General features: G+C 41.2%; 1 protein-coding gene across 1 annotated transcript in view; it reads right to left on the minus strand.

Annotated features, from left to right (window-relative positions):
• LOC141107529 (major histocompatibility complex class I-related gene protein-like) overlaps positions 1 to 12994 on the minus strand; it is a 79810-nt gene that overhangs the window by 41569 nt on the left and 25247 nt on the right. The window contains exons 2-6 of the mRNA XM_073598324.1: positions 11327 to 11387; positions 11123 to 11245; positions 8704 to 8747; positions 5511 to 5612; positions 1137 to 1244 (exon numbers count right to left, since the gene is read on the minus strand). Of these exons, the coding sequence (XP_073454425.1) occupies positions 1137 to 1244; positions 5511 to 5612; positions 8704 to 8731 (238 nt within the window). The 5' untranslated portion in view covers positions 8732 to 8747; positions 11123 to 11245; positions 11327 to 11387. The remainder of the gene's footprint in view (positions 1 to 1136; positions 1245 to 5510; positions 5613 to 8703; positions 8748 to 11122; positions 11246 to 11326; positions 11388 to 12994) is intronic.

The raw sequence follows: 12994 nt of genomic DNA on the forward strand, positions 1-12994 counted from the left end.
AAGCTGCAAAATCATACGTAATAATAATAATAATAATAATAATAAGTCACAGCTCCTTTTTGTTAATGGCGCAAACTTTTTAACCGCTTAAGGACCGTCCCATGTACATATACTGCGGCAGGGCAGCCATTAAGCACAAAATCACATACTTGTACGTTATTCTTTTCCTCGAGTCTGGGGTACGCGCCACCAGAGCCCCGCTCCTGCTGTGATTGGACACAGGGGGAGCCAATCAGTGGGGTCCGGCGATCGTTCCCAGAGAGGCAGAATGGCAGTCTGCCTATGTAAACAAGGTGGATTGCCGTTCTGCTAGTAAGGAAGACAGAGATCTTGTGTTTCTGACAAGCAGGAACACGGGTCTCTATCTTACTTTGATTAAACTATCCCCCCAGAAAGCACTCCCAGGGAACACATTTAATCCTTTAAACATCCCTGATGTTAATCTTGTCCCTGACATGGTCATTAATACAGTGACAGTGAATTTTTTTAAGCACTGATCACTGTAGTAGTGTCACTGGTCCCCAAAAAGTGTCAAAAGTGTCAGTTAGGTGGCCGATTTGTAGTATACTACTATAATATTGCAGTCCTACTTAAAATTGCTGATCGTCGCCATTACTAGTAAAAAAAAAAAACAAAAAGGAAAAAAAAAGTCCATAAATGTATCTATCTCATAGTTTGTAGATGCTATAGCTTTTGCCTAAACCAATCAATATACGCTTATTGGGATTTTTTTTTTACCAAAAAATATGTAACAGAATACATATTGGCCTAAATTGATAAAGAAATTAGATTTTTTATTGGATATGTTTTATAGCAGAAAGTAAAAAATAATAATTTGTTTTTCAAAATTGTCGCTCTTTTTTTTTGTTTATAGCACAAAAAATAAAACCGCAGAGATGATCAAATACCACCAAAAAACTATTTGTGGGAAAAAGAGGACATAAATCTTATTCGGGTACAGCATCGCACGACCGCGCAATTGTCAGTTAAAACAACGCAGTGCCGTATCGCAAAAAATGGCCTGGTCATGAAGGGAGCGAAACCTTTCGGAGCTGAATTAGTTAAATTGTGTTGTTCTAAAATGGCAATCGCTACATGTTATAAATTAATATTCTATACAAACAGTAAATACTCACTAGTACCAAAATGCAGCAAATGTTCATATATTATACATGTTGATACAGACTCCTCTGGTGGGTCCGGGACATCAGTTACTAGATGTTTTAAGGTCCTTGAGTTGATAGCTAAAGAAAAATGAGAACATTTTAATTGACATTCTCTGGAAATGTAAAATTAGATACAAGTATGTCAAGACTGGAGATACAGTTTATTTACCAGTCTCCAATATACCGTATATACTCGAGTATAAGTAGCTTATACTCGAGCCAAGCACTTTTCTGCAGCAGAGAATGACATTTTCCAAACCGACTTTGGGGCCCCGTATCTCAGGACCACTTGGTGCTAGGAACCCCAAATTTGATGTACAAACCCACTGGATCTAGCTGGGGTTCCTAACACCAAGTGGTCACGAGATACGGGGCCCCAAAGTCGGTTCAGAAAATGTCATTCTCTGCTGCAGAAAAGTGCTTGACATTTTCCGAACTGATTTTGGGGCCCCGTGTCTCGGGGCCACTTGGTGCTAGGAACCCGAAATTTAGTGTGCAAACCCAGTGGAACTAGCACTACAACATATCCCAATATCGGTTCAGAAAATGTCATTCTCTGTTGCAGAAAAGTGCTTGACATTTTCTGGACCAATTTTGTGCCCCTAAATCTCTGATCCACTTGGTACTAGGAACCCCAGCTTTGGATATGCTGTAGTGCTAGTTCCACTGGGTTTGCACACCAAATTTGGGGTTCCTAGCACCAAGTGCCCCCAAGATACAGGGCCCAAAAGTCGGTCAACTGTGTCCATCTGCAGCAATGTCATTTCAGGACCCTTTGGGTTCAGAGACCCCAAATTTTGGCTGCAGCTAGGGGGCATCTAGGAACCCTTGACTACCAAGTTTGAAGTTTGGGGGACCTATGGCTGCAAATGGGCACAGTGAGGCTACAAATGGGCACAGTGAGGCATGCAAATGGGCACAGTGAGGCTGCAAATGGGCATTGTTGACCCTCTTTTCCACTTACAGTAGCTGCGCATTTCTCACCCTAGGCTTATACTCGAGTCAATAAGTTTTCCCAGTTTTTTGTGGTGAAATTAGGTGCCTCGACTTACAGTATATTCGGTTCGGCTTATACTCGAGTATATACGGTAATGAAAATACATTTTTAACAGGTGGCCTTTATTTAAAGGGGTTTGTTTCTAACAAGAACTCATGGAAAACTAAAAAAAAATTTTGAGCCTGTCTTGATTAAACCACCACCCCATTACTGTACCCAAGTCATAAAAACAAAAGTCCTGAAATAACTTTGCTTTGCTGCAGAAAACTCAGTCCTCTATAGTGGTGGTCCATACTGCAATTGATACGCCTGAAAACTGAGCTGGGTACCAGTCAGGTCTTTATCTTAAAGCTGATTTTAACTTTAAGCCTATGTAAAGGCATTTTTTTGGCTAGAGTAAGAAAGTAGGTTAGAAAGGCTATTTGTCACAGGGAACATAGTCAACAAAACATAATGGAAAGGTGATGGCAAATACAAACATACCACTACCCCTGTAAGGGCCGCTGGATTTTTGGGTTCTCTCTCACATGCACAGCCAGGCAACAGGAATTTTCCAGCATTTACTCAGTAGTCAAAAACCAGTCCAGGGTGCTTTGCTTTGTTTTTGATTTTATTAGGGGATAAACTGGATAGGGATGGGAAGGTATGGGATGCCCCCAAACGTAGTTTGAATGTAACTTGAGGACTTGAAACTGTCTCTGGCTACCAAAAAATGACAAGGCTGACACCCCATAGGAAAAAACTAGGGCTGTTACTAATTAAAATTTTCGTGTATGATTTTTTTAAAATTGATTAATCGACTATTTTTGATTAATTATAATGCACATACAGATCCAACTACTTTTAGCTGATCTCCTTGCATTGCAACTCTGCATTAGTCAGTGGTAAATGTGGTATACACTATATACAATCACCCGACACTAGTTAGTTTCCACAATCCAGGACTTAACTTCACAGTACACACAAATATGTTTTAAATTCAAACTGTAGCACTGACGTAAGTAATTTTTTTCCCACAGTAGCGTGACAATCCCTCCACCTCCGGTCTAACTAATCACTTGCACCTTATGGCATGGACCCCCGTGCAAACAGGTGGTCATGCAAGCGGGTATCAAAAGGGTTAACACGGACCATAAACTTCTCCCATATCTCCTTAGATCTCAGCAAGGACGCCATGTTATGGGTAGAAAGAAAAGATCTAAGTGCTCACTGCTTAAGTATAAGATTTAATTTTTGTGTTCAAACACAAACTACTCACATAAAGATGATAAAAACACAGATGGTAGTAAAAAAACGCATGGCCTGGCGGCCCCATGCTGGTTTTGAGTGGATAACATCCTGTGTGTGTCACCAGGACTAGGAATACAGAGATTTGCATCCTGCACACCTGTGGACCCCTGCAAAGGACTCTAGATTCACCACCTTGTCGCTGCTATTGAGGACCAATCTAATATCATCTAAACAGTGAGTCTCTTTTCAACCGGTATATCCAGCAAGCAATCACAGCCTGAACATTTAAAACATTTTTTTTTTGGAGGCTCTGTATTTTGACTCAGCTGACTATATTTTCCTATCCAATCTATATGTGATGCTATCTTTAATGTTTCATGGAAACATAGTGCTGAATGACTAACAGGCTTGTTGTGGATCTATTGTTTCTCCTTGACTCGAGTCGCATGCTTGCATCACAGCGTGCTGCATTTTTTTTTTTTTTTTTTATATATTATCTCTATGATTGACAGTGCATTTATTTGTCAGAGATAACCAATGCTTTCTTTAACATTGTAAAGACTTAATGCAGCAGCTCTATAGGCATATAGAGAGTCTGGAGGTCCATGGTTAAGCACAATACGGGTACCGACTTGTGCTACCAAGGTTTCCCGGGAACTCACCTCGCCTAAACATATGTAAGCATTATATATTAAGTCACACTTAATGACTTGAGATGATTGACACGTGTGGATGGCTGGGATATGGCTGAGCTCATGGGCATGTGTTTTTAAGTGACAACGTTGTCAGTTTTTACCTTATGCAATCTCCTATTGTTTATGCTTTCCTTTCAAAGATTAAAATGTTTTTCTACTAATTGTTCTAATAAAGTTATATCAGGTTAAACCGCAGTTTGTTCCTTTTCCTTCACTGAAAGTAAGGACACCTTGGGTCCTATCCCCACTCCCCTTTTATTATGATAAAAACACAGCATGTAAAGCCGACAATCATGTTAGTTCCGTAGGGCAGCAGCGGGTGACAACATGTGTAGCTCCTCCCCCGTACGCGTTACGTTCAATCAGAACTTCGACGTCACCGGACTCCTCCCCCTTCCCTTCGTTAGCAGACGGAGGCACTTGGGGAAGGGGGGGGGAGGAGTCCGGTGACATCGATGTCCGTGACATCACCGGATCTCCGACGGAACTCCCTGAAGCCGGCGGAGAGGTGAGTACCGATCAAAAGAATTTTGATCAATCAAAAAATATCAATCGATTAATCGAGGAATTATTCTTTAATTTCCACAGCCCTAGAAAAAATGGATCTGCTTAGATGGTAAAGAAAAGTCTTCAAGTGCTGAATACAGGTTCTCTGTCTCAGTAGAAAATGCCAAGGCACCTGGCTTCTCCTTTAGGTTCTCCAAGCAAGCAGGTGTAGGGTAAGCTGTATTGGCTTTGAATGGCTCTAAGCTGTCCCTTGTTAGAAGGCTAGCTGGGTATTGTACCTGGCTGCTCCCAGGGCTGTCTTAATGCATGGGCACCCCTGGGCACTGCCCAGGGGCCCCAGGTGCATGGGGGCCCCATGATAATCTTGCATTATATCATAATTGCCAACTGTCCTGGATTTGCTAAGACAGTCACGCTTTTTATTAAGCTGTCCTGAGATGGACAGAACCTGTCCTGTGCCCTTCTGCCTCCCCATACTGTGTTCTTTGTGTTGATTAGTCTTTTATTTATGGCATTTTTTTTTATTGTTTAAAATCGATTTTTTTTTGAAAGTACTAATAAATATATGCTTAATTCTATTAACTATTTATGGTTTGTGTTGGTGTGTAAGTTGGGGCAAGCTGGTAGGAGGCCCCAGTGCATTACTTTGCCCTGGGGCCCATAATGCTATTAAGACGCCCCTGGCTGCTCCTCCTCTATAGGCTCTGGGGTGTAGTGGTTGAAGCTATTCACTCAATCCCTTAGGTGAATCCTGTGGCACATGTAATTGCTGAACAGGCCTATTGCTGGACAGGTCCCAATGGCTCCCAGTGTGACTCAACATTCACTTTGTGTGTAATTCTTTTTCATTTTGGTATTGAATATAGCAACATTGTATAAATAAGTAAATGTCAGTGTAGAAAAATGAATACTCACAGTTATTTAGTTGCCGTGGACTCCCTATCAGCTGTAGAAAATATGATTCCGGTGGGTCGGGAACATCTGTCACCAGGTGCTTTAATGTGTTGAAGTCGATGGCTGAATAGGATTGGAAACATTTTATTACAGGTATTCAGACATTTGAAGTTCAACTGCAGTTTTTTTTTTTTTATTGTTTAGCTTTGGATAGAATTGGGAAGAGTTGAAGTGTTTGTCCTGTAAAACTTTTTTTCTTAGTTTTGCATAAAGTGGGGAAGATTTAGAAGACCTGTCAGGTTTTTACTGCGATCCTCACTTTCTATCCTACTGACATCATTTTTTTTTAATTCTTTATAATGACACAAGAGCATGTACATACAAATAGAGAAGATTGCATCTTCAAAAATAAGGTACAATATGAAATGAGAAAAAAGTAGAAAAAACTCATTTGTACAGGAGGAGATGTACAGTTTACAATGTAGATGGGAGGAGAAACCTCCACATATTTTGATGGAATAAGCAAGATCCAAAATAAATCCGACACTGCACAAGCCCTGAGTGTCTGTTTTTTGTTTTGTCATGAAGAGGAGGGTATCACAGTAGCAGGGAATGAGGAGGAGGAGGGAATAAATAAATATGGCAGCTTTCACCCTGGGGCGGACAGGAGTTGACGCTGAAACGCTGCTAGTTTTAGCGGCGCTATTCGGCCGCTGGTGGGCGCTTTTAACCCCCGCTAGTGGTTTAAGGGTTGGGGTTAAATGCGCCCATGTAAGGGATGGAATGGCAGGGACAGGAGACGGGTATAGTGCATCAGGAAAGTATTCACAGCACTTTGCTTTTTCCACATTTTGTTATGTTATAGCCTTATTCCAAAATGGATTAAATTCATTATTTTCCTCAAAAAATCTACAAACAATACTCCATAATGACAACGTGAAAGAAGTCTGTGTGAAATATTAGCAAATTTATTAAAAATAAAGAACAAAAAAAATCCCATGTACACACAGTATCTGACAAAAGTGAGTACACCCCTCACATTTTTGTAAATATTTTATTCTATCTTTTCATGTGACAACACTGAAGAAATGACACTTGTCTACAATGTAAAGTAGTGAGTGTACAGCTTGTATAACAGTGTAAATTTGCTTTCCCCTCAAAATAACTCAACACACAGCCATTAATGTCTAAACCACTGGCAACAAAAGTGAGTACACCCCTAAGTGATAATGTCCAAATTATGCCCAATTAGTCATTTTATAAAAGTGAGGGTTGTACTCAGGTAAGTATTCACAGCCTTTGCTCAATACTTTGTTGACGCGCCTTTGGCACCAATTACAGCCTCAAGTCTTTTTGAGTATGACACTACAAGCTTGGCACACCTATATTTGGGAAGTTTCTCCCGTTCTTCTTTGGAGGGCCTCTCCAGCTCCATCAGATTGGATGGGGAGCGTTGGTGCACAGCCATTTTCGGATTTCTCCAGAGATGTTCGATCGGGTTCAAGTCTGGCTCAAGTCTGGGCTCCGGATGGGCCACTCAAGGACCTTCACAGAGTTGTCCCAAAGCCACTCCTTTTTATCTTGGCTGTGTGCTTAGGCACGTTGTCCTGCTGGAAGATGAACCTTCCCCCTAGTCTGAGGTCCAGAGCAAAGATGTCTCTGTACATTGCTGCATTCATCTTTCCTCCGATCCTGACTAGTCTCCCAGTTCCTGACACTGAATCACATCCCCACAGCATGATGCTGTCACCACCATGCTTCACTGTAGGGATGGTATTGGCCAGGTGATGAGCGGTGCCTGGTTTCCTCCAGCTATGACACTTGCCATTCAGGCCAAAGAATTCAATCTTTGTTTCATCAGACCAGAGGATTTTGTTTCTCATGGTCAGAGTCCTTCAGGTGCCTTTTGGCAAACACTGTCAAGTGTCTTTTACTGAGGAGTGGCTTCTGTCTGACCACTCTACCATACAGGCCTGTTTGGTGGAGTCTTGTAGCAAAGGCTCTGATACTTATGTATTTGTGATTTTTTTTCGTTTTTTATTTTTAAAGCGGTTGTATAGTGCTTTTTTTAACCTTTACCTACAGGTAAGCCTATAATAAGGCTTACCTGTAGGTAAAAAAAAATCTCCTAAACCTGTACGGTTTAGGAGATATTGCCCTTGCTATGAGCCGCTGACTGCAGCGGCGCATGCGCACAGGGGATTCTCGGCTGATGGCCCAGCAACTGCCGGACCTTGCCGGGAAAAATCTCCCGCGCGCATGCGCAGGAGTGATGATATTGCGGCTCCAGCCACTCACAGCGCTGCAACCGCAATACCCGGAAGACACGCCGAGGCAACATGTCAGCTACCTCGGCGTGGACCAGGTAAGATACAGACACCTCATTCTAAGGTAAGTATTTCATAATGAGCTAGTATGCGGTGCATACTAGCTCATTATGCCTTTTGCTTTACAGGGGTAAAAAAAAACAATAATTTTCAGCGGGTATACAACCGCTTTAAGAAATTTGCAAAGACTTCAAACAAACTTCTTACACGCTGTCATTATGGGGTATTGTTTGTAGAATTTTAGGGAAAACAATGAATTTAATCCATTTTGGAATAAGGCTGCAACCTAACAAAATGTGGAAAAAGTGAAGCGCTTTTAATACTTTCTGGATGCACTGTAGGTAAACCGCCTCCTGCTGAAATAATTTTATCAGACCATGAAGGGAACTCTCCAACAGCAACACAGACAGGCATAAAATAGAAAATAAAGGTTTCTTCAGTAAAGTAAGGGAAGCAAGAACTTCTGTCATATTTCCGTCTGTGTCCCTGATAGAGATTTTCCTTTACTTTATGTCTGGTAAAACTGTTGTCAGCAGGACAGGAAGTGGGGGGCAAATCTCTCCAGTGGAGTGCTGGACAGCAGAAAAAACCTGACTTCTAATCCGTCCCCATTCTATAAAGAAAGAGAAATTTGTTTTTGTCCTTTATCATTCTTCAGTGTAATGGATAAAAGTCATAATTTCCTTTGATCGCTCGGGTCTCAGTGTTAAAGCCGATCGAGCCGATGCTTCATTAACCTAGGTAAGTATGATTTAGAAAAATAACTAACCCCATACTTCTCTTTAAAGAAATCAAAAGAAGAAACAAATCATTTGCTATGATTCTATGAGTTCTAATGACAAAGGTAATAAAAAGGTGACAAAGGTAATAAATGTAACTCAACTTACATGGTTCGAAACAAACACCAGGCTCCATCTTTATAAGGTAAATCCTGTTAACAAAGATCCAGAATGAGTTTATTTAGAACACTATGGGGGTTATATACTAAATCTGCATTGTGCAAAATCTGGTGTAGTTTTGCATAGAAACCAATCAGCTTCCAGGTTTTAGGTGTCCGTTTATCATCCAGTGGTAAATAACCGCTATTCAGTTCTCAGGCATTCTCCAAGGAGATCGCTCATCTCTGAGTGCCTGTTTATCAAGCTTTGTAGATCGCTTCTCATGTTGAGTTAAGAAGCGATCTACAAACGCCGGGAAATCCTGAGAACGGCTCCTCTCACTGTAATCTCGCGCGTTGTAGCGGGATTATAGTAATAGGAAGTGAAAAATTCCGAAGTTTAACACAAAGCACCACACATTATTACACACATTATTATTAATAAAATAATAAAGTTACATTCCCCCTACACAATATATATTAACCTAATTATTCAAAAACATTGTTTTTATCAATATTTAAAGATCATACATGTGCCTATTTAAATGTGAATAGTGTACAGTAAATGAATTGAATCCACATATGTAATGCAGCTAAACACCATTCATATAAATGAAAAATACATTTATAATCATTAAAAAAATAATTTGAATAAAGTATACAAATATAAATATTTATTAATAAATTAAAATAAAATATGTTTCATAATTGATAAAAAAAACCCCTAATAACTGTAATAGAACAGTCCATGGGTAAAATATATATATATATATATACACATACACACACATACACATATACATATATATATACACACACTATAAATTCCTATCCTGCTGTTTTGGGGTGTATAATGGTGGGGAAGATTTGCTCTGACTGTTCGGTGAAAGAAGTTAAAAGACTTCTTGCTTTCTCCAGATTACTCAGCCAGCTTCGCTCTTCTCTCTGATTCTCCACCTCTGGAATGGTGAATCAGAAAGTGAGAATTCTGTCACAGATCGCCAGTGAGGTGCTGAGATCGCACCTTCATAAACTGGCCATTTCTGTGACAGTCAGTTACAGATTCTCACTGTGCTGCGATGATCATTGGAGAACATGTTCTCTGCTGATTACCTCCGTTTCATAAACTGTTTATGACCTGAGATCTGCGGTGATACTCGGGATCGCCACTGATCACAGTTTGATAAACGGACACCTTAGTGGCAAAGCTTTGCTGAACAATCTGAAGTTAGAAGCTGATTGGCTACCATGCACAGCTGTGAGTGCACCAGTTTTAGTTAATCTCTCCCTAAGCAGCCAATCCTCAGGGAAAATGCATAGTCCTTTATTTTACATTTTCTATGTATCACTTGACATCGGGGAGGTTTTACCCCCCTTCATAACCAATACATTTTTTGCTATTCAGCACTAGGGTTGCCACCTGTCCAGGATTCACCCGGACAGTTCGGGTTTGGTTCAGACTGTCTGAAACCCAGGCACATTGTTTAGACTGGACTATGGCTTCCCAGCAGGGTTGCTGGATGCAGTTGTCTCAGCTGAGAGTGTCTGTTACACTCTTTCACACTGCCCAAAGCCAACACTAACAATCCCCCCCAAACACACATACAGACGGAAGAGGAGAGAGGGCTCGATCTGCACCTCTTCCCCCACCCCTACCCCTCTGTGTCTGCCCACACTCCATTCCTCGTCGCTGTGCCTCAGAAGAGGAAAGTGGTGGCCGGAAATTTGAAGTCCAGCAGCCTCAGATCCATCTGGATGAGAAGTGCTGACTACCAAGGGGTGAGTGAGCTCACCATCCATCCCTGTCTGTGACTGAAGTCTCCCCCCTTCTTTCTCCAGCCTCTGAGTGAGTACACTAAGGCAAATCAGGGTTCTCAGAGCACCCCTTACATCAGAGTCCCCCTTTATACCAGAGGCCACAGTGTTTCCCCTTACATCAGAGTCTTCCTTGTACATCAGAGTACTCAGTGTTCCCCCTTAAATCAGGGTTCCCAGAGCATCCCTTATGTTAGAGTCCCCAGAGTTCTCCCTTACATCAGAGTCTGCAGCGTCTCCCCTTACAGTGTAAGGGAACTCTGCGAGTTTAGATGTAAAAGGGGAACTCTGTGGACTCTGATGTAAAGGGGGACTCTTGTTATTAACTTCATATGATTAGAAATGTTATTTAGTAGCAAAATATATGTAAAGTTTATACTATAAAAAAAAAATCCTGTGCGCTGCAACAGTGTTCGGGTTTGACTTGAAGAAAAAGTAGCAACCCTATTCTGCACTGCGCTACTTTAACTGACATGACTGTCTATCTGTAGAAGTCTCGGACTCTGCTAATTGACATTGCAACTTTCTAATGAACTCATTAGACTAGGAAGCCTGGGACCTTGCTACAATAAGAAATGTGAGGATGTGGAAGGGACAGTAGAAATGATAAATACCTGTGAATATAAAGTATTTCTGGTAGTTGGCGATCCCTCTGCTTCAGGATTGTGACTCCGACAAACCAGACAATGACAGCCAAGCTTGGTATGGTGTGTATGGATAGATCAATATCCCAGATTCTAGTTGGAGAAACAATGGCATTATGTTTTATATCCAATTTTAATCATTTTGATCAATTTAATGAATTTTATAAGACATACCTGGTGATGTGCTTAGGATCCTCTCTCAAATATCTGTGAAGAAGTACCTCGAGAAACAGGGCTGAGCAGAAAAACAGAGTATGTAAATGTATATATAATAAACATGGTCTGTTTTGTCAACAGCGAGACACGTCATAAATTATACACCTTGGCAATAAAATGAAAAGCAGAACCTACAAAGTAGATCCAACTGATGTAATCCAACACTTCCGTTTAACCCCGGTATCCAAATTTCTGAATTACAATAGTAACGAATTTAAATGAATCTGAAATAACGAAACAAAAATTTTGGCCGAAATTCGAAATACAATAGTTTTTTTAATCCAATTCAAAAATCCAGACGGATGGTGGCCTTATTTTCCATCCATCTGGCGGATTGGATGAAAACGGACAGACGGTCTATTTCCACCTGAAGAGCTGGAGGAGGAGAAACAGCGGCACACTGAACTTCCCAGTGAATGGCTGTGCAGAAGTTGCATATCAGGACAAGTCTGATCATTGGAGGAGAACATACTGAGTTCACATTCCCAGCACAGCTAGAGAACTGATCACATTGTTCTCTCCTGCTTAGTGTGGTCAGTTCTTTATAGGAAAGCAGAGGGAGTGGCAGGAGCACCAGGGGTTTCACACAAAGCAATCAATACTAAGAGAACTGGATACTTTTGCATACATGGTATAGCAGCACATATCAGGAATATGAAATGCTGGGGTAACAAACATCTTAACCACATAACAACTGGTGCACACCGATGTATGTCGGCAGAATGGCATGGACAGGCAACCGTACGTCCCTTTAAATTTGCTGCCGCGCCATCACATGCGCGCAACTGGCGGCACAAGCGTGCACCCGTCACGAGCTCCGTAGGTCCGACCGCGGGTCCCACGGACTCGATGTTCAATGGGATAACCGCGATCGTCTCACGGAGAGGAAGAACGGGGAGATGCTAATGTAAACAAGCATTTCCCCGTTCTGCCTAATGACAGTGTCACTGATCACAGCTCCCTGTAATCAGGAGCAGTGATCAGTGATGTGTCACACAGCCCCTCCCCCCCACAGTTAGAATCACTCCCTAGGACACACTTAACCCTTCCCTAGCCCCCTAGTGGTTAACCCCTTCACTGCCAGTGTCAATTTTACAGTAATCAGTGCAATTTAATCGTACTGATCGCTGTAAAAATGACAATGGTCCCAAAAATGTGTCAAAAGTGTCTGTGTCCGCCATACTGTTGCAGTCGTGATAAAAATCGCTGATCGCTGCCATTACTAGTAAAAAAAAAAACTATTAATAAAAATGCGCAAACCAATTAATAAACACTTATTGCGATTTTTTTTTTACCAAAAATATGAAGAAAAATACGTATCCGCCTAAACTGAGGAAAAAAATGTTTTTTATATTTTTTGGGGGATATTTATTATAGCAAAAAGTAAAAAATATTGCTTTTTTTTCGAAATTGTCGCTCTTTTTTTGTTTATAGCGCAAAAAATAAAAAACGCAGAGGTGATCAAATACAACAAAAAGAAAGCTCTATTTGTGGGGGAAAAAAAGGATGTAAATTTTGTTTCGGAGCCACGTCGCATGACCGCGCAATTGTCAGTTAAAGTGACCCATTTCTAAATCACAAAAAGTGCTCTGGTCTTTTGCCAGCCAAATGGTCCGGGGCTGAAGT

Source organism: Aquarana catesbeiana, linkage group LG09 (assembly GCF_042186555.1).
Source record: "Aquarana catesbeiana isolate 2022-GZ linkage group LG09, ASM4218655v1, whole genome shotgun sequence".
In the NCBI taxonomy this organism is placed as follows: Eukaryota; Metazoa; Chordata; class Amphibia; order Anura; family Ranidae; genus Aquarana; species Aquarana catesbeiana.